We start from the raw sequence: 26,875 nt of genomic DNA, 5'->3' as shown, positions 1-26,875 counted from the left end.
TGCCCTTTGTTTGTTATGTGGCAGCTCCCACATTGAACTGTATGTAACACAACCCTAACAGCGTATTTAACCAAAAGACATCATTCTGTTAGTTATCATTATAATCTAATCCTTTAACATTTTTTATTTCATATAATAAAATGCAACTTCATCTAAATATCTTGACAGAACAAGTTTATCAATTTAAATACTTTGAATTAAAGACATTTATCATTTCTCCAATGCAAGAAAAAAAGAAAGTTAGAGGTTGAGACTTATGAAGTGTTTAGAATTTGTACTCATTAGCGATGTTAAACGTCTAGCAAATCCTTCAGGTGAAAGAAATTGCCGCAGTGAAGACAGTTGTTCTTACCTGGACACTTGGTTCTTAATCATTTTTGCCTGTTAGTGTTAGAAAAACTTCCACAAAGCCGTTTGTCGCTCTACAGTTTCCTGAACTAATGTGAGTCAAACGTGTTCCTCTCAGAGCTCAGTCATTGTCCTTTCCCCGCTGAGTGGTGCAGTTTGGTATCCATCACTATTCACGTTTTGTTGTGTCATGATACCAAATCTTAAAACCGACCCTTTCATGAAAAAAGAAAAGCTGCAAAAGGAAACTAGGCCGTGTGCCAGCCAGATGTTTTGATTCCACCCTCTACAGACTGCTTAGTAAACAGGGGGAAGCGACAACAGAGAGCTGTACTGATGCAGACAGATAACACAGGTGACTGCTGTGTGATACTGTAGGATCAGAGCCAACTTTAGTACTCACTGAGTATGATTAACTCAATTCTAACCTTTGAGGCGTTCAACAGGCTCATCGGCTCTGTTGGCAAATGTCAAAATGTGCATCATCACCTGCAACACAAGATAGACCCACGCAGTGATAATACAGTATCCTGTTTGGATGTGGAAGGTTTCAATGGTCCAATCAATGAGGACCAGTGGTGCAACAGAACTGAGTTAATTCACTCAAGTATACATTTCAGATACTTTACTGGAGTGTTTTCATTACATGCTACTTTATACTTTCAGCACTCTTTACTGCTGATGTTTGATACCATTTGCAAATAATACGTTTCAATGTTGGTCTTTTACTTGTCATGGAGTCTTGTAGTATTGCTACTTTTACTCGAGCAAAGAATTTGAATATTAAATATAAAACTTTGGCTCCCTGAGGTGTTCTATATAGTATGAGCATAGTTTAGGATCCAGAAGTAGATTGTTGAATTTCTACTTGTTTATAGTTACAAACCATACACCATATTTATCACATGGTTATGTTTTTATTCTATGGTGGATGTACATATTTATATTGTAGTCCTTGCTAACTGTGTGTCATCAGTTAGGTGAAGATTTATAGTTTTGAGCTAATTATTGATTATTTGATGTTCTGTTTTAACACTGCAGTCAATTCTGATTTGCAGAAATGCTCACTTGTTAGATTTCCGCCCTACTTGCCCCTCCTCCCTTTATCTTCATCGTGCAGACGGCCTCATGACATTGCAGATAATCAATGTCTATATCCCCCCCCCCCCCCCCCCCCCCCCCCCCTGTTCGCCCTACTGGCTCAATATGGACCACTCACTTTGACCTGGCCTCTGTGGCACTTCTAGTGAGGCTATAGGTCTCATTAGCACGGGTCTGTATGGGGAGCGGGAGAAAGAAAGAGGGCCCCTCTGATGATCATTTTGGGGTCCGTCGCGTCGCTCCGCTGCCGCTAGTTAAAGCCACTTATGTCCCTGTAACCGTTCCAGCCCCCAACATAGCAGGCGCTTTGCAGAGCGGAGGAATGTTCTGCGTTTGGCTTTAGGCTGTTTGTCTGCTTTAGAAATGTTGGATAATAGGAGCATGCAGTCAAGTTAACATCCATACAGTCACATGTGTACAAACACACGCATAAATAGATTATACAGTACATGCACAAACTGAATGCACAAACATTGTATACACACAAACACAAACATCTACCCACCCCCCCCCCCCCCCAGTCCTGTGGTATTTTTTCACTTGGCCTGTTTTCCCAAATGAGCAACTGCCTCTTTGTTGGGTTGGAAACTGCAAAATAAGCAAAGCTCTGGACGAGAAGTCGCTGCCAACTTTGTCAGATTCACTAAGTTGTAAACTGTGTACACTACTGTTTCTGTGTCACCGAGTCACTCTGCACTCACAGCGAAAAACTACTCTCCACTCCTTTTTGTGATCCTTAGTTCTTGTTTTCGTTTGTATGTAGAGTGTGTTGAATCGTATTGGGAGGGGGGGGGGCAGACTAATGCTTTCCAGTCTGTGGCTGGTTTCAGTTTTCCTCCTGCGGTGGACTGAGGGGAGAGAGAGGAAGAGAGAGGGGAGAATTAGTGGAGGGGCGGCCTAGGGGGTGGGAACCAAGGCCAGAATTTCCCAGGGCATCTAAAGCTAGAATTATAGTTCTGCAGGATACATTTAAACATCTCTGTGGGTCCACGCAGAGAGCGATGTTCCGGGTAACTTTAGGTCTGAGAGGATTGCAGAGGAGTCAATGCGGCCACCTCACATCTTTTTTCTTTGAAGAGGAGATCATGTCAGTATGCCATCTGGTTTCATTAATAAGCAATATAATTACAGTAATTTGCATATTTTTTGTTGTGAATGTGGTATTTCATGGTGGTGCACACGCACGGGGGCAACGCAATACACATTCCTGATGAAGATGGTTTCACGCTGTTCCTGTTCACAGCTAAATAAGGCCAAGAAAGGCAGGGGAAGGAAACGACTGCAAGCTAGCAAACTGGATCGAAACACTAAATTTACATTTAACTTTACAAATGTTTAAAAGATAACTGCGCAGCATTATTTGGCATGTTTCTATCAAAATTGTAGGGAACAAGGAGTGCATTCTCCAAGCACAGCTTAAAGGCAGGGACCATTTTATGGTGTATGAATGTCTTTTCATAACGGGTATGAATGGGCACAATGGCAAAAGAAATGTAAACGCTTCCCAAATGTCAACAATGCATTGTACAGCTCTGCGTGTCCAACGAGCTGATTGGTCGATCCAACTTCCTGTCAGGAAAACCATATTCATGTAATACAATTAAATTCTCTGTCATGGAATATGTCAATATTGATATACTGTGTGTCACAATATAGTACATTTTCCAGTAAATCAATCAAGAAAAAGGTGGATAAAGTACCCAACAAATCAATGCACTTGTCTATAAAAAAGCCCAATTTGTCAATGAAGCAATCCTGCTCATTGATTTGCAACACTGCCGGCAACGGCCTAATTTAACCAGAGAACATTAAAGAGGCCATGTTATCAACTGGGTGGAAAGACCTTTGACAGGTTTGTATCATCTAGCGGTATATACGCAGGGCGTGCAGCCCAACCTTACCGTGCATGCTCCCTTATATGCAGCCATGAAGGAGCAGCATGTTCCAGCTCTTACACACCGCAGTCCCAGATCTCCAATCTGAGCTGAATGAAATTCTCAGGTCATTTCCTGTAGCTGCACTCTTTTTTTTCAACTTTTTCATCTCTCTCTCTCTCTCTCCCACTCATGCATACACTCATAGCCCCCTCCTCCTCTTTTCCCTGCTCCTTCCCTCCCCTTTCTACCTCTCTGTGACTGCTCACTCACACAGCAGTGGGCTGTGTAGGTGGACACTACATGTCCCTGCTTCTGTCTCTCTTTCCCCCTCTCTCTCTCTCTCTCTCTCTCTCTCTCTCTGTCCCTCTCTCTCTCTCTCCCCCCCTTGATCTCTCCCTCACCACCTCATTCGCTCTCCCTCGCTCTCTCCTGCTGTCACATTCCTGTTGTCTAAAGCCGGGTTTAACTTTCTCTCTCCCTGAGTGCAGGAAGGAAGGGGAAACTAAAAGAGGAGACGCATTAGAAAAGCCTTATTCTCTCTGGATGAGAAGAATAAACAGAAGAGGAAACTCTCTTCATACTTCATTTGGCTTAAAAAAAAGAGGGGGGGAGTCACCATAAAGGAGCATACCTTTTTTAAAGGGGCTATCCTTTTTCTTTTACTCCCTCCCTTCCGCTTTCTTTTCCTTTTTTGGGCCATAGTCTCTCATTCTGGTCGGACACACGGTGGACTATTCACGTGAGCGCTTGTTTTTACGGCAAAGCTACTCCCAGCTCTCCTGGCGGGACAGAGAGGAGGAGGAGGAGGAGGAGGAGGAGGAGGAGGAGGAGAAGGAGGGGGCAGCGTTTGACAAGACAGACACACAAACACACGCTCAGAGAGAGAAAGTTCTTGCCTGGACACTCGGAGGATTTTCCATTCAGCAATGTGTGTGTAAGTGTCCCCTCGTCTTCTGTCTGAACACGCTTTTAAATCTCCCTGCTTTAGTCTGGCTACTTTTGCCCGTTGCTATCTGTGCTGAAATGTGTGAGTCTTGTGTTATTTAAGAAGTTGAAGCATCCCTCTTGTTTACAGTCTTAAAAGCTTTGCAACTTTTAATGATTGAAAGTATGTTTTCTGCATAGTGAATCTGTTATAAGACTGTTATTACCTTTTGCTTGTTGAGGAGTTTAAATGCCTCACCATGCGTTGCCCCTCAGGAATGTCCTCGTTGTTTCAGCTCACGCTGTTAAGGATGAGAACGTACGAGTGGAGAAATTGGTGGGAGTGTTTGTTAATTATTTGTGTGTGTGTGTGTGTGTGTGTGTGTGTGTGTGTGTTGGGGAGAACATGAGGAAACAAGTGCTGAGGAGCTGAGAGGGGGTCTTAACAGGTTGACTGACTGGATTAGACTCAGACAGGGAACTGTAGTTTCACTTGTGGACAGATGAAGTAACAGCCGAGTGAGATCACTTAGATACAGACAACACACAAAACACCTGACTGATACCTGACAACACGTCACTCAGTGTTGGTACCTTTAACAGGAACAGTGACACTTTTTCATGCATCCTTATCTGTCTCTGTGTGTGTGTTTGTGTGTGTGTGTGTGTGCGCTTCCATAGATGGTCAGTGTTTTTTCCTAACAAGCTGCTGGTAGAGAGCAGGCTCTGCTGGCAGGAGTTTGACTCCACTGTAATTAACCACCGGGTGCATAATACAGTAAAACCAACAGTGGCTGCGAGGCGTTCACACAATGCAAGTGCTGGTGCTCACTCAGAGCAGGGTTGAGGTCACCGTAGAGATGTCAAACCAACTCCTTCCATTATCGGTTAATCTGCTGATCATGTCTTGATTCATCAAAATTGTTTGGTCTATGAAACGTCAAAAAAGTAATGCAAGGTCGTCAATAAGCGGGGCCAGAGATGACGTCTTCAGATCTCTTGTTAACGGTAAAAAAAAAAAACAGAAAAGCATTTGAGCGTTGGATTTGCTTTTTGCTTGAAAACCAGCTGAAACTATTAATCAATTACAAATAGTTGCCCATTCATTTTTTACTGATCGACCAATCAATGAATCAACTCATCATTTGCAGCATGGTACATTGATGATCTGAGGTTTTGGTAGTGTTGGGTTAAATGATGAAATCACAATCAGTGCCACATTTTTCTCTTATATTTTTAAAATATCTGGGACTATGATATTTCCTTTTTTGTGCTGTCTTACGTTTTACATATTTGTTTCAATTCATTATTGTATGGGCAGTATAATATTCTGGACTTCTGGACTAGAAATTAGGTGGATTGGCTTTTTGATCTTCTGTTTAGCTCTGTTTTGTTTTTTTGTTGCAGACAAATTGATTGATGAGCAATTGTAGATCACGAATGATTTAAATAATTTTGTAATCAATACATTTTGTTTATTGCCATATATAAACCTATAAACTTTAACCAGGATAATCAGACTCATCCTCTCACTGTAACACAGCCGATTGGTTCCTTTGAACCAATTTGAACAGTTTTGCTGAACTCAAAACATGTTCAGCGTTAAATCCACATGCACTACTGTAGCAATGTCTCTTGCAATTCAACTTGTGTTTTTCCACAGTAGCCTGCCTTGAGCTCAACACAACGCTACAGGCTTACAGTAACTCCCAGCGGTGCATGCCCACCACCTTTACACACGCCACCCCTCGTAAACAGGACTGAGAAAACCAGCGAGCCGATTACACCAGACAATGGCGCAGTCAGTTCCTGGGCTCCAAAATGACAAAATTGCTTAGATGGCTTCCAAATGGTGTGTGAGTGTGTGTTGTAAACACGTGTATACAGTAGGTCTGTGCTCCCGCTGCCCTGCTTGCGAGACTGTGAAGTGTGTGAGCCTGCTGGTGTGTGCATGCGTCCACACCTCCGTCTCCCTGTCAGCCAGGTTTCTCTCTAATTGACACGTAGCCGTTCCGCTGTAGCGCCAGTTTGCAGAGCCGGCCCGGTCCCTCCCAAACCACAAGGGACTCTTTGTTTGTAATTTATGAATTAGTGTGTGGTGTGGGTTACGAGAAGAGAGGGCGGGCCAGAGAAGCTTGACGGCACAGGAACAGGAACAAGCCCAGCCCGCTCCAGCGCTCGTTTTGATTAGCTGGACATGTTAACTCGCTTTTTGTTTATTATTCCCGATCAGCAGTCTGGATGTCCTCTGGAGATGGAGGGAGAGATTGAGATGACAGTAGAAAGGATTAATGGGGAAGATGAGCGGTCATCTGTTTTTTTTTTTTCTCCTCTCTTTTGCACCCCTTTCCCGCCACACACAGAGCTGTGACTTCATGTTTGACAATGCTGTGATGATCTGTGCAAATCTGCCTCCGGCCGTCAGATTAGGCCGACTGCTCAGTTGTGAAAACAGAAAGTGCAGGAAGTCAGACCTTGTTGTATCTCTGCGATCTTTAGAACTTGCTATGGCTTCATACCCTCCTGCTTGGAGAACTCTTTCTGCCATCCACAGGCTTATTTTTACCCTTTTTCATCAAGTAGTTTTATTTACTTTGTCTGGTCTGAATGGAGCCTGGTGCTGTACTAAGCTTTGGCCTGGTTCTCTCACAGAAAAGCAAAGCCCTCTTTTCTTTCCAAGCCCCATTTTTTTTTTTTTCTCCACCCTTGATTTGATTTTTATCCTTTTTCTTCTGTGTTTTCTGTTTTTGAAGCATGCAATCCCAACGGCTTCAACTCTCCTAAAGGGGTGTTTTCTTTTTTCCTTCCTCCCTACTGCTCTGCCATCCTTCCTTCAGTCCTTGCTTCCTCCCTACTTCCAGAACAAATCTTTCTTTAAAGAAATACAAGTCATTTTGAAGTGTATGAGGAGACAACTGGGTCTCCTGATAGCCAAAGCAGATGTTTCCCCCCCCCCCCCCCCCCAAAATAGCTTCCTGGCATTCTTCAGCACCAACATGCAGCTGCCTGCATGGGGTGCTGGGGCTCTCCTGTCCCCCATATCTCACCCTATCCCCCCCCAACATCTCAGTAATACATCCTCATACCATTATATGTATGGCTTTGGCCCCAGACCACCTTTCTTCTACTGTATGTCCCCATTGTCTCTACTCCCCTTATCATAGCTGCCAGAGAGCCCCAGTCTCATTATTATACACCACAGTTCTGTGTAAGCTGACGTTACAGACTCTAGTTCTGCTTCCGAAGCCCTTTATAGTTCATCTACAAGAGCTTCTCCTTTCCTCTTGGGCCAATTATTAAAAAAAATTATAATTCGCAAACAGTCTTCTCTTCGAGGAGCAGTGTTTTATCACTCCTCTGATATCTGTGTTATTGCCCGGACTGGTCCTGGATGGAGGGATTTGAGGAGCCTCATAGCTGTAGGGAAGCATTTATCTCCCAGTGAGATTGTGGGGGTAAGTCCCCTGGATCAGTGGATCCTGATGGATTTAAAAGGTCAGCGAGGTGGGAGAAGGAAAAAATGTGAGGAAAAAATGGAGATACGCACAGATATGAACACCTGAGGATCCAAAACACACACTTACATATAAACCCATGCGCTGCTGTGATGATACATATGCATCTTTGTAAGTTTTGTTATATTAATGTTGCAATGGCAAGAATTACGTTGCATTGATAGCAAGCATACACACTATTGATAGCAGCAATATGCAGTTATCCAGAAAGTTTATTCAGCAGACGTTCCGCCTTTTTAGTTGCCCTTTAGCAAACTATGGTCATCCAGGGAAATTAATTTTCTCTCCATGGCCCTCTCCAGGGTGAAGGATGCTGCCCTTGTGTGTGTGTGTGTGTGTGTGTGTGTGTGTGTGTGTGTGTGTGTGTGTGTGTGTGTGTGTGTGTGTGTGTGTGTGTGTGTGTGTCCTGCTGGCCTTAAGAAGAACCTTCACAGTAGTCCAGTTAATTGAACCGAAGCGTTGCACCATGAGCAGAGCAGAAAACAACCAGTGTTGAGGTGCATGCCAACCATGTGTGTTCATGTTCGTGTTTGGCCAAAGGTGTGTATGTTTGCTGACTTGCCTGTCCAGTCAGGTTTGTGTGTACCAGACGTGGGTTAAAATGGACGGGTGGTGTTTGACTCTGCATTGTATACTGGAAGTTGCGACAGCTTGAAAGTCAGGGACGGAGCAAGCATTTCTCTGACAGCTGCCCTAATGCAGTAACTACGCAAAAAGTTTTGATTTTGAAATGTGTTGATTCTTGCCAGCAACGTATTACTGTTGGATTTGGGGGGGGAAGGAGTAATGCTGCTTTTCTCCTCGTAGGGGACTGGCATGGAGTAGCATGTGGTGTTTCTTTACAGCCCTCCCTCACGTTCCCCTCTCCTCCCCCTCAGTTCACCCTGCCTCACTCCCATTAAACTCAATTTGTTCTGAGAGTCACTATGAGTCCAGAAACATGTGCTGCACGGGCTGAAGAAGGCAAAACAACTTGATTTAGAGGAGGATTTAGTGGCAAAGTGGGAAAAAGAAAGAGCTGTTGGCTCAGAGAGGAGAGATATAAATGGAGAGAGGGAGAGACATTTATAACATACATTTCAAGTAGTTAATCATCAGCATATAGTTTGAATGTACAAAATGTTGTTGGCATGCTTTGGCCAACAACTTGCGGTGCTTTTTACGACCTTATTAAATTGAGAGAGAGAGAGATAAACAAAAAGAGAGACAGTGAGAGGAGAAGAGACAGAGCACTCCTTTCATATCAACACAGTGTTTTATGCTTTGGCTTGGTTGACTCGTTATTAGAAGTCTGGAGACTTTCAAAAAGCCCAAACACTTCAACGATCCACAGAGACGTCCAATAAAGGTTGTAATGTTATGCAGCAGGATTACTGGGTGCCAATTTAATGAAGACTGAACATCTCAAAGAAGAGACTCTGAGAGGAGGTTTCTATCGAAACGTGTAATGAGTCCGCCCACATTTAGACGTTTTTAATATACAGTAAACATGTGTTTGGGGTTGCTTTTCCTTAGTAATTTTATCGCTGCTGTATTTCAGAAATTAGCAGACGTGCTTAATGATGTCTGTGGATTTTACAGCCAAGGGTTTTTGAATGAAGCAGTAAATGACCAGCTGCAGATGTTAGGCAAGTTTTCAGATGTCTGCCAGTTGAAGAAAGAACATCTGCTGTGAAGTAAATTTGTGTAAGTGAGCACCAACTGTTTGGGGCTGAATTGTATCCCAATGCTGTCTCAACTTCAAGATCTGTAGGCAATATTTATATAAAACAAATAGCTACTGGTGTTAGAAAGGAGGCACACATTTGGAGGTGGTTTACTGTTACAGGATATTGGCTTGAAGTGAAGTATAATTGTTGGTTTAGATATTGATATTTCATTAGTACCTTATTCGTATCTTTAAAAACATTTCTGTGCTTATTTGAGCCTCAGATTAAATTCTTCCTAGTTGCATTACATGCTCAAATATCAAGTAGAGGAGCCTGATATCAGCCAAATTAAATTACCTCAGAATCTGTCAGGGTTCCTGACTGAAGACCTTTTCGTGACATTGTAGACAGCAGATGATCTGACATGCTCTCGGCATGAGAAGCTTCACAAGGATACAAATCTGAGATTAAAGAGTCGTAAAAACACAGAGTGATGTATCATGACCTTAAATGGCCGGGGTTAGTCCATTTATCAATGTGTCCTCTGTGCAGGGCGGCCTTACTATATATTGATCTCTGATTGTTGCTTTGAGGGTCAAAGGTTATCTGCCATCAGCAGCTGATGTGTCAGTACTGTGTACCTGGCAACGGTCAGGAAGTCGTTTTGGAAGTTATCTGTTGAATGTGTCTGATGGTGTTCAAGCATCACTGATCAGTAAACTTGTGTCTGTATGTTCTCTGACAGAAGCAAAGAAGAATTAAAGCATAACCTGGAATGCAGCGATAAGAAATCCTAATAGTTAGACAATCAGGCAGGTTTTGAAACTTACTTTCAGGAAGCCGAATGAAATATCACACAATTTCCTCTGCTCAGGTGGATTCATTCTTGCATTAGGGTTTTACTTCCACATGAATTGGTTTATAATCAGCTTGCCCCGTAAAACGGGGTTGTGGTTCTAAGGGGAGTCAAAACCAGGAAGTAACCAGGCTACGTGGCTAAAGGGATTAAACAAACAAGATGCAAACTAATTTAGAGATTCAGAGGTTCTGGTACGTGTATTTTTTCTTATTTTTAGACAGAGCCAGGCTAGCTGTTTCCAGTCTTTATGCTAAGCTAATCGCCTCCTGGCTCTAGTTAAACAGAGTTTACAGAAATTAGAGTGGATCTTCTCATCCAGCTCCCTGCAAGAAAGCAGAAAGAGCGTTTCTCAAAATGTCAATATTCCATTGACTTTAAAGCTTTTATCACGACATATGTAACCTATTCTCTCTAATAGATTCTGAAATTGTAGCACTTATATTTGTAATGTTAAAAGCAGCACTTGATTGGAATACTATTCCTCAAAGGCTTAAAAATATGTTCTCACCCATTGGGACGCGTCCTAAATAGCCTGCAGGCTCTGCGCCGTAGCCTAGACCGGTACAGTAGAGCCAGGCTGGGCTGTTATTTAAAATTCTCCGAGAGAACTCCATCACTCTGATCTCCAGCCAGAGCCCACTGATCTAGCCTCCAAACACCACCGCGGCCTCACTCGTCCTTTTCCTTCCAACCGAGGATGAAGGGATGATAAAAGGAGGGATGGAGGGAAGAAAAGGGGAGAGAAGCATTCTCTCTGGCCTTCTTTGGCATGTTCTTTTTTTCTTCCTTTTTTTTTTTTACCCAGCAGTCCATCTGTTTCCTGTCTGCAACATGACACCAGCACCCGATTGGGTTCTGCTACTTTTGAGGTGTGTTTGTGCGTGCGTGCGTCTGTGTGTGTGTGTGTGTGTGTGTGCGTGCTATTGGAGGCTTTATGATTAGCTACCTAATACAGCTGGTTATTTATGTTGGTACAAAGTGGCCCATGTGCTCTCATGTGATTGAAGTCTGACATGCTTTGCCCCGAGTGTGTCTGACTAGTGTATCATTGATTTATATCGAGTAATCTCATTGGCTGATGTGATGTGGTAATGCAGCATTTTCTCGCATTGTGCCCTCTGGAGTCACGCAAATACACTGTCTTTTTCACACGTATTTGTATGGAACAGTGTGAAATAACGTGTACTCTAATCAAGTATGCAGTACGGTAATAGTGGGTGTTTTGTCTGACCACTGTTAGGTCTTGTGTACCCTTGAATGGGGCAGTCTCTGTTTGGATCTTAGCTTTTCTCCACTATGAAAAGTAATAGATCTGGCTGGATGAATCTGCATAATCCCCACTCTCTTATTTCACTTGCTTTTTATGACAATGATGAAGGTGTGAAAGTCATTCAGCTTAACTGTCATTTCAGCTACTGTTTAAGTGGTAAGTTGGCATCTTGGCATGAGACAGCTTATCCAACAAATGACAAAGATGGGACTCCCCTCTCCATCAGCTAAAAGCAGCCTCAGGTCTCAGTCTGCCTTTCACTTTTTCACTCTCTTTTCCCCTGTCTGACCCATTCAGATGGGGATTTTCCACCTCTGGGCCCACACTGAATAGCTGGACGTCTGTCTCTGCCAGTGTGTTTGTTTTTAATCGACGTGCATAATGACGTCCGTCAGCTAAAGCGAAGCCAGACCTCCAAGTTGTGTTTGTTCAGCGAGGCCACTGTGGATCCAGGCCTCCGTGGCCAAACCAGACAGATTTTGGGATGCTACTTTTATGCACTCCAAAATGTTGGTCGCTTGCCTGCTGAAGTAAGCAAACACACATCAGGGCTCTGTTGTTGTCTGTGCCAGATTCACTGTAGTTCAGAGTAGGCGACGTTGAAATACCGACCCACAAGTGCGAGGAGGTTGATTTCAAGCGTTGCTTAAGCTAGTTAGCATTTTGCAAATCCAGCCACAGAGAGAGAAACAGTAGTGCTGTCAGAACAAAGGTTGCAATAACTGCACTTGATTTCTTGCATGATCAAAGTACAAAGATTTTGAGACCCACAGCTACTCTTTAGTAATGTGATAGACAACCACATGCTCCATGTCTTGATCACAAGATTTCTACTCGTTCATTAGCCTAATAATAAAGAAAGTCTGTCAGTGTTAATATGACAGATGCCCTATAAAGGTCAGTGCTGATTCCTTCATGGGTGGTCCTCCAGCTTCTGAGAATCATTTCAGTGTGAAATCTGGCTCCTCAGATGTTGGCATATCCTGGACCCTGCATGCATGAAATGTTATAGTGAAATGATTGTGGCATAACAAAGTATTGTGGCTCTGTTTGAATGTAACAAAAACAGCAACTCTAAAGCTCACTACATAACGTGTTATATCTCATTTGTTTCATCCATGAAAAACACTACAGAGGGTTAAATGCTGGACGATTTCTTCGCAGGGAGTCTCCGCTTGTTCCCTGCAACTATTCCCAGCCAATCTAAACTCTCAGCAAGAAATTATGTACACTTATGTCCTAAAATGTCAAGCTACTGCTATATATTTGGGTCTGCATGTCCCTCATCTGTCTCCTTCCCTAGTGTCATTTGTATTTTTCAGGTAATACTTACGTAATAATAAGTACAATACTTTCAGACTACATGTTTTAAAGCTGATTGGTCTGCAAAGTCATCATCTTTTTTCTCCCTCCTCTTTCCATCCCTCCCACTCTGACTTCCTATCGTCTTCTGTCTCGGGGTTGAATATATGTGCTGAAAAGGTGTTCTGTGTAATGTATGTGAGACTTAAAGTGTCAAGTGTTGACCCGTGTGTCAGTGTATGCTTGTGTGAGTCTGTTTTATGTCAAAGCGGCACCGAACCCCCCCCGCAGCAAAGAGACACAACCATCGCAGATCAAATAGCATTTCTTAACTCTGTAAGCCACAGTTGGCCCATTGTCGGAAGGCGTCTGCGTCTGTTTGATACCGTAAAGATTCAGAGCACAGCTGGAATGAAAATACTGCCGTCTGGGCTGGGGATCGAGGAGAGAGATCTTCTCAGCTGCGACAAGGGGTTGACTTCTGTTGGGTAGAAAGTTATTGACAAAGTATGGGTTTGATAACACCCTTAATTCCCGTGTTGTTTGAGTGATTTGATGATCACTCTGTGTTCACAGGATACAAAGGTCTCAGTGGTCACAAACCAAACAGTCCTAGAATTTGCAAAGGAAACTAAGAGGCAACACAGTTTGAAGCCACTAACAGGTGTAAATCCTCATGGTGATGAATTTGAGAGGAGTGCAGTGTTGTATATGCTTTTACCCTCCACTACGGCTCTGGCTGCACGTTTGACATGTGTGTTTCCATGTGCTTGTACAGGTTATTCAATCAAGACTTAAAGACTTTAGAGGTGGTTTGTAACGTTTTAACTCTGTTAGCTCAGTTTCATTATCTAATCACAGCCGTGCAGTTACGGACTGCAGGATGTCTGATGTCCCTCCGGCACTTCAGCCACGGCAGCAGGTGTTTGTTTTAAAGACCGGTGTAAAAGTGTCTCTGGCAGCTTCTGTGTCTATCACTCCTGCATCTGCATCTGTTGTGGCTCAAGCTGTTTTAAGACCATGGCTAAGTTGACAGGGGCAGAAGAAGGAGACAGGACACAGAGTGGATGTAGCAGGAAATATAGACAGCAGGACAAACCGATAACCAGCTGGACCCAAAATGTCTCAAATGCTAAAGCTTTGGGCCACATTGGACACATGCATTTCCAAAACTGGAGATATATCATCATCTATGGACCCAATGAGTGTACGGCTGGCAATGTAATCGCAACAAGCAGTGTGTTTTTTTAAGAAACCGATTTAGAACATTATATGTATTCAGTGCTCCTGTGTGCCAAGAAACCCAAGCTGTAAGGGGAGAAAGGAAATGTTTATGGAGGTTCTTATTCTCTCTTCTCTCATCTGTTCTCTCGATCACAAACAGCTGCTCAGTGTAGCCTTTGATAGCACCCGCCTACTAAAGTCTATTTTCGGAGTTGGTTCTATTAATAGCCCCTAGCAGAGTAATGTCAAAAGTCTGCTCAGATGGGACAAGTTCGGTCCAGTGAAGGGCTGGCTATCAAACCTTTTTATTTGGGAGAAGTTTTTTGAATAGCTGCTTATCTTTAGACAGCATTGGCTTCTTTGGCAAATTCAAAAATTATAATTTGTGTTGGCATTATCAAAAGAAATCTCAAACAATACCTGGCTGAAGTCCAGTGTTGAAATAGCAGACTACACAGAAGGTGAAGGGTAATATGCATGTGTGTGTGTGTGTGCACTTGTGGCGATAAGACCGATGACAGACTCAGGCTGACCTAGACCTCACCGTCTTTATCTCTGTCCAGGCCTGACTGCTAATATGGCCCAGCACTCTGTCAACACGCAGAGAAAAGAAACATGCCTCCCTTTCTTATACACATGCGAACCGCGCCAACTCCCACACACTAAATAGGGTTTCTCTGTGGAAGAGTTAAGGTATAACTCAGCCCGCATGCTACTGTGATTCACCCTCACTCAGGGCTCGTCTAATTCCCTGACAATGACAAGACTCAGAAGCACTTATGATGGACAAACGCTGTTTGAGGCAGGTGGTAGTGTTTTACCAAAATGATAAAGAGTGTGCATCAAATCATAGAGCATGTAATGACACACGCATGCTAAAACTAACCCTGCCGTGTTATTTTGTTTTGGGTTTATCCTCCGTCATTTCGCACAATGGCTTCTAATCTAGTCTAGTCATTTCTGGTGTTTACTGAAAAGCCGATGGGTCACGGAGGGGCTCTTACACGTGTCACTCTGACGTCATACTCTTATTGCCTCAACTCAACAAGTGTGCGTATTGTACATTCAATATGGTGGGATTTCCTATTTAAAACTTCAGAGACATACCAAATACACCAGGGATGCATGTTGCAATGCCTTCAACCGTGCTATTGCCTCTCAATTAACTTCTTTAATGGAGTTAGTTTGATCAAAGAGGCCCATTCATGAAGTTAGGTGCAGCCCTCGGTGAACTCTCTGTTATTGGATGGAGTGAAGTGGATCTTGCTCCACAGGCATCTCTGATAACATTTTGGAGCTTTTGGGTTTATCCATTTTGACTTCTCGTTTAATGTTGTTTTGGAGGTTTGTTTGTAAAATGTAGGTACATTCAGTATTAAACGTTGGAACACATATAATGTAATAAAAACTATACTGATCCCAAAGCTTTCCGCCTTACCCACAGCCTTCTTTATTTAGTGGTGCTTGGTGTCATGTCGTGACTTAAAAGCAGGACATTGGTCATGTGGTAACGTAATGAATTGTTAAGTTTTGATGGATGTAAGTAAACCTTGAGTTTATCACAGTATACATTTCTGCTTCAGTTCAGTTTTTAAGGCGCGTATATCTTTTATTATCATTTCTCATGAAGGTTAACCAATTGCCAATAATCAACCTGCCTGTTGGACAGTACACCACCATCCCGATGACATGTTTTCTTATGCTATATAGACACTCAGAATGTAATCAGGGCAACACTTCACACACCAGAGACTGGAATTAACCTTGCTCTGTCTTATCAAGCCTCCATCTGCAATGTCATTTGATGTATTCAACCATGCAATAGATTGAGAATGAAAGAAAGAATGTCGACAGCCAACATTCATCTCATATATAATATAGTATATTGAAAGGGGCTACTTTTAGCTAGTTATCTTTCACCAAAACGCCATGCATTCCTCCGGTCCCAGGAGATTTTAAGTGTCGCTTTTATAAACTGCCGTGTGCGACCAGCTGTTGCCGTCTGCTAAAGATAGCACCATTGTTTAGATCAGCCGTGACATACGTTGGAACAGGCTTGTTGAATGTTGCCGACTTTATTTCTGTCGCGATTGTGTACAGACAGATGCTGCCGCTAGCTGTTCCTCTCTCTGTTCCATGTCAGCAACAACAAATGACAATCTCCGTCATTTCACAAACCCAGCAGCTCTCTCCCCCGATCAAAAACCCAGCATCCCATTACCTCACAACTCTGATATGAAGGAGGGAGTTAGGCGAGCGCGCGGTTTGATGATTCAGCGTTGGTCACATCCTTGTTGACCCAATGGAACATCAGATAATGATGAGGCAGTGCTGACTTCGACAGTGCTCCCAACTCTCCCACGTCCAGCCAATATAGACGTGGAAATACAAACATTAGAACCATCTGAGGGTGGCATTCAGGGTCAGAGGTCAAGTCTAGCCAACACAGAAATACCCTGATTTATTTTAAAAGAAGCAGATTGGTGAAGAAATGATTTCATGTCCCCATGATGAAGGAAATACTGATCACCTAGCTTACAGTACACAAGGTCCTTTAGTGCAAACACAGCTCAGGAATGTTTTCCAGTATTAGAAAGTTTGTGCTGTAAAATGTTATGTAAATTAAATTGCTTTTGTGTTACGTATTTTCTACTGATAGAATATCTTGAAAATATGAGCCCAGATTACAGTTGAGCAGTTGTTCAGAAAATTGTGCTGGGCTCGAGAGAAGCTGCAGTTATTGGTTATGACAAGCATTCGGGCTGGTAACAGTAGAATCGGACAAGCTGACATGGTAGGTGCAGGCGAACACAATTGCCATGATTAGGTTAGATTCACTGATGATGAAAATCTAGGAGACAATGGATGTGTATTTGTGTAAAGTGATTATCACACTCAAACCCTCCTCTTTGTGCACGTTTCAAACCGGGCTGGAGGTTGTGGATATTATCAGAAGTGAAGACATGGGGGGTCTGAGGGGGGAGCGCCACAACTGAGGGATTTTTCTCACTGATTGTTATGACCCCACACTGTCAACAGAGCATCTATTCCTGTCTCTGCATCCACGGCAAAGACGCCAACTGTGTGCGCGTGTGCGGTGTGTGAGGAGTGTTTTAAATAGCCAAAACAGCTGGGATTAACTGCCGATTGTGGTGAAGTGAGAGTGATTAGGTTCACTACCCGTGCTGTGGCATCTGTATGTCTGTGTGTGCGTGTGTGTTGCATTTGTGGGTGTCTCACAGCAGAGTGATGTGTGTTATCCATTAACGTAAATGGGGAAAAAAATCTGAATGTAGGGCAGGGGGCTCAGGGAGGCAGGATGGGGGGTTGAGCTCTCTCTCCATCCTGGAATGTACTCCCGACCTTCACTAACCCGACTCTGGATGCTGTTAGACGATGTCACCATCCAGCTATGTCTTGCTTTAGTAGCATATACCTGTATGATATTAAAGAACACTGCATGAGCACAGGCCTCTTTAGCAGACGGATCTTGTCACAAGACGCTCCTGCCAACTAAGGGCTTTTCTAGCCCACACAAAATCCACGCTGACTCGATTTCTTGAGACCGCTGATTTGATTACGCATTCATGCATCTGAGCCAAAAAACTAACTTTTCCCGGATCTCCGGACTTTGAGACTTGGTTCTCATAACTTTCTGTAAAGGTTCTCCGAGCTGCGCCTGCCTCGTAGTTACAAAAATCACTGAAGGGAACTTCCTAGCATAGACAGTTTTCCACGAGTGGCCTTAGACGGCCTCCAGAAGTGCTTATGGGGTGGATTAGGCGTCTTGCTAAAGGACACATTAAAGGCGGTTTGCTTACTGGTAACATTCCCAACTTATAGTCATTGTTTGTCTATAGATTTTAAAAGACAACTTGATGATTTTATAAATTTGACCTCTTGAAATTTACGAGACAAGTATGTTAAAATATCATCCAATATAAAACGTATGGCATGTTTTGGGAAATTGTCGACTGTCATGTCAATCAGATTAGTTTATAGTTAATGGGATAAAACTCTCAAAACCACTGGTATGCTCCTTTAAGCCTCCTTTTAAGGTTACCACAGTCCCAGTGTATGTTGTAACTCTCTAGCAGACACACACACACACACTCGCAACAAAAGCTAATAAAGTAGTAGAGAAGGTTAGATGCCCACACTAACATAAAAATGGAGCAGAACCAGAAAAAAAACCCACAGCCCAGACCACCAGTCCCTTGATAGAGTCCACATTACAAAGTCTACTTTGCATAGACGAGACGAGAATGAGTGTGTTAATCATGTCCTATGGCACGCATGCAATTAGACATGCAGCCATTCATTTTCGCAGTGTGAGGTCGGGGTAGTGCATTCATTTGCGGGAAGGTAAACATGACGGTAACGCCTCAGCTCGGCTCAGGTCGGGGAGGTTTGTATATCTCTGTGCCACTCACACGTTCACGTCCATATACTGTGCCATCCACATCTAAGCAATACACGATTGTATCTACATATACAATATACAATCCATCAAGAGTGTTCAAGAAGAAGAGAGAAGAAGAATGAAATCTCAACACCTACAGCTTCTGCCCTATTCACCTTGCATGTTGTTCTGCAGGAATGCCATTAGCTCGGTAAAAAAATTGTTGTGTGTGTGTGTGTGTGGATCGATGGGCTTGTGAATGTGAGCTTGCAGATGTCTGCATGCCTGTCTGTCTGGTGTCTGAGTGGGAGACGGGGGAAAGAGCTAGAACAGAATAAATGTTGTGAGTCTAAGTGTGTCTATAAACAGTGATTTGAATTCTCGAGGCATTGGCTTTGTGTGTGTGTGTGTGTGTGTGTGTGTGTGTGTGTGTGTGTGTGTGTGTGTGTGTGTGTGTGTGTGTGTGTGTGTGTGTGTGTGTGTGTGTGTGTGTGTGTGTGTGTGTGTGTGTGTGTATCAAGTGAATGTTGGGTCTCCGACAGCACTTTAATGTTGTAGATTAAGTAGGCTCTGGCTGTGTGCTGATTGGAACCAGACGTTTTTGCTCAGACACATGCCCACATATGCCAGCACATTGTTTCAATGCCCATTTAAAAAAAAAAAGAAATGCTATATATCCCTTTAGGAGAAACGTATTACCCACAGTGTGATATATTTTTAATTTGATTTGGAACAAAACTCTCTATATCTCTACGTATGCCATCTCCTGTCGTAAAGTGTGTGTTGTACGCCCTATTTTACAGTTCCTCACACACTCTCCTCTTCTCTCCTTTGTCTTTTATGAATGTACAGTACATCTCGATCAGTTGCGCCGAGAATGATTTAGATGAGTGCCACCACATTGAGACTTAAGCTCACAGAAAGGTCATAGTGGCTGTCTTTATTCAGGCCAAAATCCCACCGAGCTAAAGCAGACCAAGCATTAAAGAATGCCCTAAAACATTGACCCAGGTCTGATCTCAACTCGGATTTAGCGTTGTTTAATATTTCATTATACCCCTCTGGCGTACAGGGCTTTGTCCCAACTGGGTTCTGCATCGGTCAGCACATGGCCCACAAACATATACACATACAGACATGCACACACACACACACACACACACACACGCTCTAGCCTGCAGAGCCCAGTGAAAAGAAAGCTGGGCTCTGCCAGTGTAAACACGGCCCATTGTTACGGGCACTCTTTCCCGCCTCGTATCTTCGCTCCCCGTGGAGGTCCAGGGCCCTGAGAGGTACAGCGCTGGCAGCGCTCCCGTTTAGTCGAGTTATATTGAGATCTCATTTGCCATGCGTTTATGTGACCATGTCATTATAATGCAGGCTGTAGAGTGTGATTTATGTCCTCGGTTTCTCTCCCTTGCACTCCTCTTTCTCTCTTTTACTGTTTCAGATTTTACTGCTTGGCTCCTTAAGTGTGGTTTGCGGCCGTTTGCTTCGAGGGGTTTTAGCTTTTTAACAATTATTTTTAGACAAGCAGCAGTCAATTCACTATAATGTACCAGCTTCTGCCAACAAAGTAAGCCCAAAGAAAACATGGGAAATGGCTGTTTAGAGGGATAGATATGTAAAATGTTGAATAAGTGTGTTGGACTGTGTGTATACAATGCATGCGCGTGCATGTATCAGGTGGCCTTGAGTGTTCATGAGCTTGCGTATCTCAATTATATGTCCCTTAATTGTGAAAAAGTGTGCGGCGCATCATGGCGTTTCTCAGCTGTGACCCTGGGCCACATGTGCAGCCAATTAGGGCCAATCAGAAGGCTGTAATCAGGGCGTGGTGTGGGGATGGTGGCAGCGTGGCAGTGGGGGAGTTTTAAGACCCATGATTAGTGTGTCAGACTGATGAGGAAGGACAGGGGAAGCTGCCGGGCCCAATCCCATTTCTTCCAGTTCTTCACTTCCACATATGGAGCAGCTTTGTTTATTTAGTTTCTGCCAACCAGATCTGAATAAAATGAGGTTTCAAATTCTTGTGTTTTTAACCTATTTAGGCAACAGATTGGTGTGGTTTGCCACATGAGATGATGCAATTACAGAAAGGCATTTAAATGTAAGAGTATACCTTTCTACAGCTGGCAACTCACCTAACACCATATGAATTCTCCTGATGCAGTATGGTGAGCCCATCTAAGCAGATTAAAACATACTCCGGCATCAATCTCCTGCTATTTCGCTGATAGGAGCTAGGAAAGCAAAGGCTGGAACCAGATTCACCAGCGATTTGAAGTCTGTGCGTTTCAACAAACCAGCTTTGGTGATGAGCTCTCAGATAGGATTAAAAAACGTCCTCCTCTCACGTGTGCATTGCTCCATAAAGCTTTCTCTGTATTGTACAATATGGTGCATGCACGGCAAAATGAATTTGAGAGTACAGTACTATGTTGTGTCTTTGTAAGGCAATTGCTGTTATCATTGGCTGCACCACAGTGAAAGAGAATGTTCGCAACTTTATTAAGTCAGTGGTTTAAGGAACACATTACTCAACGCAGTTAGATCATGCAGTGTTGGCACTATATAGACGCAGCTGTGATTCTTACATGTGTGAGTGAAGGACTCCCATTTACGCAGCAATATGGCAATCAAATGGGGAATTAAAACTTTTATAATACTGCTGTGCACTTGCCATACACTTAAATTGCAGTATTAACATTTGCACAAACCACAACTGCCTCAAGTTCCTCTCTTTGGTACCAAAAGGCCACAGAAAACAAATTCTGGAAGATGCAATAGAGCCAAGGCGTGAATGGTTAGTTGAACAACGGACAATGTATAAAGTCTTTTCATCATAGCTTGCATTTATAAACAACCTTACAATGTATCCAGGCCACAAGTAGTGTCCAGTGGAGGGACCTTTGTGAGGTTGCTCCGCTTCTTCCTGCACTTTGATTGACTCTTGGTCCAGAATAACTTTCGGGAAATCAGAGTGCAAGGTCAGCAGGAGTGTGTGTGAATCACGTCCATCAGGCCCGTCTCATTCATAGCTCCTTACGCCTCCATTCACAATATACAGCCAATGAAATATTTTTAATATTTACAGACTTAACTGCTTGTACTGATACATCTAAGATAAGTAAATACAAGCAGATAATATTGGTTAATCATCTTTGTCTAGCGCTATGCAATAGAAATGACTGCTATACCTGTCCTTTACAAATCACCTAACTATCCTCGTTGTGTGTTTCTTTGATTCCCTTGTCCCCAAACTCCCCTCCTTTGCTCCACCTATCCTTCTCTTTGAAGTCCCAAAGAAGTCGCTGCAGGAGCACGGACCCAGAACGCCGGTGTACTCCCCTCCACCCAGCGCCCATGACCCCAACATAGTGGGAGACAGCCCTCCGGAGGGGAGCTCAGTCAAAAGCCCTGACGCTGTTCCAGGTGAGCAAAGTGAGGAACACATACGCTCTCATTTCACTCTCGCACACACTCGCGGCCTCCCATGGAGAGCAGTTAACACTAAACAGTCCCAAGGCCTCCCAGGCATCAAAAGAAACAGTATTTCAGGTCTCAAGTGAGGGCATATATGTATGTATATTTAAAGTCACACGGGTTCAAATGTTTCCATATGTATCCAACCAGAGCCATCAGTTTGGACCATTTATGATCATTGGTCTTAAAAATATACTGCTTTCCAAGAGCCAATGATGTGACCACTATATAAATCAGTCTGCTGTACTATCTAACTCCCATAGAGAGAAAGAGGGAGAAGACAATGAAATGAAAGAGGGGGAAAAAAAAGAGACGCCAGCGAGGAAGGAAACTTGAACAAAGCTTTATTCATGAGGGATGGTGGCCTGCGTCCAGCACACTAATTACTCTGCTCGGCTACCGGCACTGTACTGATTAGGAGGATAGACAGATGAATGAGGAGCTAAGAGAGGGAGCGGACACGACATGTGTGTTGTGGTGCCGGCAGTTCCTGACGCATGAATGGCTTCCCTTCCTTTGCACCGTTCTTCAAAAACTGCACTTATTAAAGCTCATCTAGAAAAACCTGTTTCCATCCCTGAAGCACCGATAGGGGATGCAACATATGAAGGCGGAACACGAAACATTAAACTGTAAATATAGGTATCCTGATCGTCTCATTTCTCTTTGTTTATTTTCAACTGGACAGATTTGATCTTTCTGCTTGACCGACATGTTGTCAGTATACAAAACAGCTGGATCACCATTTCCACAACATATTTCTTAAAGGAATAGGTCGACATTTTGGCCAATACACTTTCTTGCCCAGAAGTCATAAAACTTAAATTCTTCATTTCTCTTTTTACTTAACTCTCATGTGTTTCTCCATTATATGTGTTTAGGTTGCTGGTTGTTTTTATGACAACAGTTTGATATCGCTCTGTGAGGCTTACATCGGGTGAATTATTCAAGCCATCTTTGTCATGGTAGCGTCATCATATCAAATGTTCTAGTTGCCTGTATTTTAAGCCTGACTTATTTGTGTCTTTGGAAACTTTAGGATCTTGTCTAGAATTTAAAATACCTTGTGAATTCGAACACCACTTGGCAGGACAGGACCATGTCGTAGAAATAAACCCACCCGTTAGAAAGGTAAAATAGGTTAAAGTTGTAAACCACAGGTTTTATTGTCTCCATATTTGGTCTGCTCGTTGCCATGTGGTGTTTCTACACTGCAATTCCCAGAGATCATTTGGCCACTGTGGTGTTTTCTTTTTACTGGAATTTTCTTTCAGTCCTGTATTTTTTTTGTCCCTTCTGCGATGATGCCAGTTGCAACCGGTCCTAACTACCCGGTCCCTCTTGTGTCTGATCTTAACACACATCTGTTGCTGATGCTGAAAACACGAAATACTGTATATCACTCTGATTGAGGCACATCATGTTTGGTTCAAGGATTTATAATTGTAAAAATGTCATTGAATTGTTAGTTTTTGAAATAAATGAATGTATTATTAATAATGATTTCACCTGAAGACATCATGATACAAGTATTTCATCATTATATATTCCGTTTTTTCTAGCACTGCTAGTGTTTTCTATTGACAATTTTCCTATTTTTATGTGTGTTATTTGTGGTCTGTTGGTTGAATGTTAGCCGATGTGAAAACATTTACCTCCTCAGTGAGCAATTCCCGTCTAAACTGCATTTATCAGATAAACAGAGCCTGACACACCAAAGACACTCTGCAATTAGAGGTCATTGGTGTGTGTGACAGTTCACCAAAGCAAGCTCACCTACAGTAACAAAAAAATAAAGCATGTGAATATGCACACAGAGTTACGGCTTAGGTCGTTGAGGGGAACGCGTCTGTTCATTTTGGCTGCCTTAGGTAAAGGGTTGTTTCTTTCAGTGAGGCATTGCTTATTCATGGAGCTAAAGTTACAGGAGTTACAGATCCAACTTAAACACTTCTTCAGGTTAACTGTATGCGACTACGCCAAGAAAAATGTGTTTAAATCTGTGTGATCAAACCACTCTGCTGATCTCAATTCCTCGACTTTTGCACACACCACACTAGCCAGCGTGTAAACACAGAAAGAAGTCCCACTGTGATGGAAATCCAGAGGAGGAAAACAGTTGTTCTCATCTATAAATAGATTGTTTTCTGAGATTTTGGGGAAGCGCTTGAAATGTTGCCAAAGTGCAAACTTTTCCCATGTGGTCGTCTGTTCCCTTAATGACATGAGTCAGAATGAGTTTGACAGAAGCGGATGTTGTGTTATCTTCTGAATCACACCAGTCTCTGTGAGCACATGTGCGTGTTTATGCGTCATTCATCTTTTTTTACAGAAGCGTACCAACTCAAATCGAAAATTGCTGTGAGACTGCGGATGACTCAGTGATCTGAACGCTGTAGTCACAATACCCCCGAGACAATACACTCTGACTTTACTGTAACTGAGCTCACCAGTGGCGTCATAATCTGACTGCGCACACTCCATACTCCTTGATCTCAGAGTGTAGTCATGTACAAAGGAAACGTTTCACAAACATCTGTGTCTAAATAAAGAATTCAAAGGCTAAATGAATTACCCTCTTAGAATCTGCTTTGTGTTGTTAAACTGAAACTTTTCTGCTTTTGCAGATAGGAAGAAGATTCGGGAGACTAACCCCAACGAGGAGAAGTTTTCAGAAGCAGAAGCAGGAGCAGCAGGAGGAGGTGGAGGAGAAAGTCCACTGCGGCCCCCGGGCATGAATCCCATCATCAACTCCACCTCTAGCGCCAACATGGCCCTCATCAGCAACGCACTGGCGGCCTACACTTACATATCAGGTAGGGGAAGATTCCTATCATCGAGTGTGATCACATGAGTAGCCTAAATATGCTGGAAAGTAAGAGACCTTAACCGGACCTCTATTCACTTCTAACGGAAAAGATGAAATTCCACCACAGGGGTCATTGTTAGTCGAGAACAGAGCTGGATCTTAAGATTCAAGTATTTGAGTGTGTAGTTGTATGTGTGGTACATGTGTGTGGCACGCCATCTTTTGTGTTGTGTGTCTCCTTTTTCTTGGTACTGAAAGGTATGTAAATGTGGTAAATGTTCTTGTTTTATGACCTCAAATAAACAGTTTATAACATAGTGAAATGCTTAAATCATGCAGTCAAATAAACTTCCATTACACATTAACTGTAATGTGTAATGGAAGTTGATCCGGTGCAAGATCAGCTTACTCAGCTTTATACTTCTTAAAAATGCTGGATGCTGCCAGTGAATTGAATGTCAGCGAGGACTGTAACACATGATAGTTTTAGGTTGAAGGCAAACAAGACTACTCCAATCTGGAAGGGCTGTAGGGGTCTATGAGCATGCATGGAAGCAAAGAGCACTTACAGTAATCAAGCCTGAAAATACCATTCGTTTGAACCAGAAGCTGTGTGGATTCATTCCTTAACAAAGATCTGAGTACTGTAGCAGAGAGAAAATGTCCACCTGGAGCCTGAGGGGGCGGGACACATTAACCAACATTAACAGCATGTGAAAATACATTTCTGAAGATGAGTGGAAGGAGAAGTGCAGTACATAGCGAGGTTAGCAGAATCTGTGTGACACCCAACCAAGTCTGCAGCCAGTGTTCATTACAGTGAGGGAGACGTCAGGTGAAATATGTCGTAACAGAGCAGGCTGAACAGGTCAGTCACAAAGATCCTATTGAGTGTTTGACATATTTTCTGAAAGAAATCAACTAGCTTCTTGTCTTTCTCCCCCCCCCCCCCAGACCACCCAGAGAGGGCCGCGCTCTTCTTCGTCTGTGGCGTGTGTTTGGGCCTCTTCCTCACACTCTTCGCCCTGGTGGTCCAGATCTCCTGTCGCACCGACTGCCAGTCCCGTCAGCGGCCTCCTGCCAAGAAACGAGCGCGCCCCGCCGACTCTTCCTCCGATTCCAGCGACTCAGACTCGGACTGGGACACCACCTCGGACCTGTCGGCGCGGCGGCACCGGCGATTCGAACGCACGCTCAACATGAACGTATTCACGTCGGCGGAAGAGCTGGAGAGAGCGCAGAGGCTCGAGGAGCGGGAGCGAATCATCCGAGAGATCTGGATGAACGGGCAACCTGACATCCCCGGGACACGGAGCCTCAATAGGTATTACTGAGGACTGCTGAGGGGAATTTTGTAGAAAGCTTACTTGACTTAAACAACATTTAGGACGCACTTGGGTCGGATGGGGAAAGAGACATGGCCCTCGTGAAGCTTTATAAGCAAGCATGCAAACTGTGGACTCACACTGGTGAGAACAGTTGAGGGTATTGCAGACTTGGGAAGAAAGTTATTTTCCCTCTGCTGGTTTGCATATTCCTCTGGGTATCATACGCTGTGTACCCCATTCAGTAAGAGAATAAGCTCCCACTCTGCATGGTAAGCTCACCCCCTTTCTGCCGGAAGCCGGAGGTGAGGGGGCTACACTGCCTTGCCCCTGACCTCGGCGGGCCCTTTTGAAGTGGGGATTTATGGGTTAGCTGCCTTAAGACACACACGGGCCTGTAGAAACGACACAATGACTGAAGGGCCGAGGCCTCGGACGGGTCTGCTTCATACAGAACGTCAGTCACCTGCAAAAGACTGTGACACTTGGAGCTTTATGCTCGGCACCCTCCAGTATTTAAGTGGGGACTTTACAGAGGGGCAGCAGAAAGCAGAAAGAAGGGTACTATGGGATAACGTAAGACAATCTTTCCACAGTGAATAACCACCGCTGCCTTTTGAACTTTATAAAACCAAAATATATTTTTGGGGAATTCATCTCAACCCATATGAAATCTATTTTATAATATTTAATAGTTTATTGATGTTGTGTATTTTTTGTTCTCCAGTATGGTTTATCATGAGATTTTTTTTATACTTGGCGAAGGTTGTCTGGCACCTCAGGG

At 43.4% G+C, this 26,875-nt stretch overlaps 1 protein-coding gene across 1 annotated transcript in view; it reads left to right on the top strand.

Annotated features, from left to right (window-relative positions):
* eva1aa (eva-1 homolog A, regulator of programmed cell death a) overlaps positions 1-26,804 on the top strand; it is a gene marked incomplete at its 5' end in the record, with an annotated part of 66,592 nt that extends 39,788 nt beyond the window's left edge. Inside the window, 3 exons of the mRNA XM_079180000.1 lie at positions 21,772-21,906; positions 24,585-24,773; positions 25,721-26,804. Coding sequence (XP_079036126.1) covers positions 21,772-21,906; positions 24,585-24,773; positions 25,721-26,100 — 704 coding nt within the window. The 3' untranslated portion in view covers positions 26,101-26,804. The remainder of the gene's footprint in view (positions 1-21,771; positions 21,907-24,584; positions 24,774-25,720) is intronic.
* Between the last annotated feature and the right edge of the window lie 71 nt (positions 26,805-26,875).

Source organism: Pholis gunnellus (assembly GCF_910591455.1).
Source record: "Pholis gunnellus genome assembly, chromosome: 19".
Lineage (NCBI taxonomy): Eukaryota > Metazoa > Chordata > Actinopteri > Perciformes > Pholidae > Pholis > Pholis gunnellus.
The sequence above is the reverse complement of the archived record's forward strand: the minus strand, read 5'-3'. Positions and strand labels throughout refer to the sequence as shown.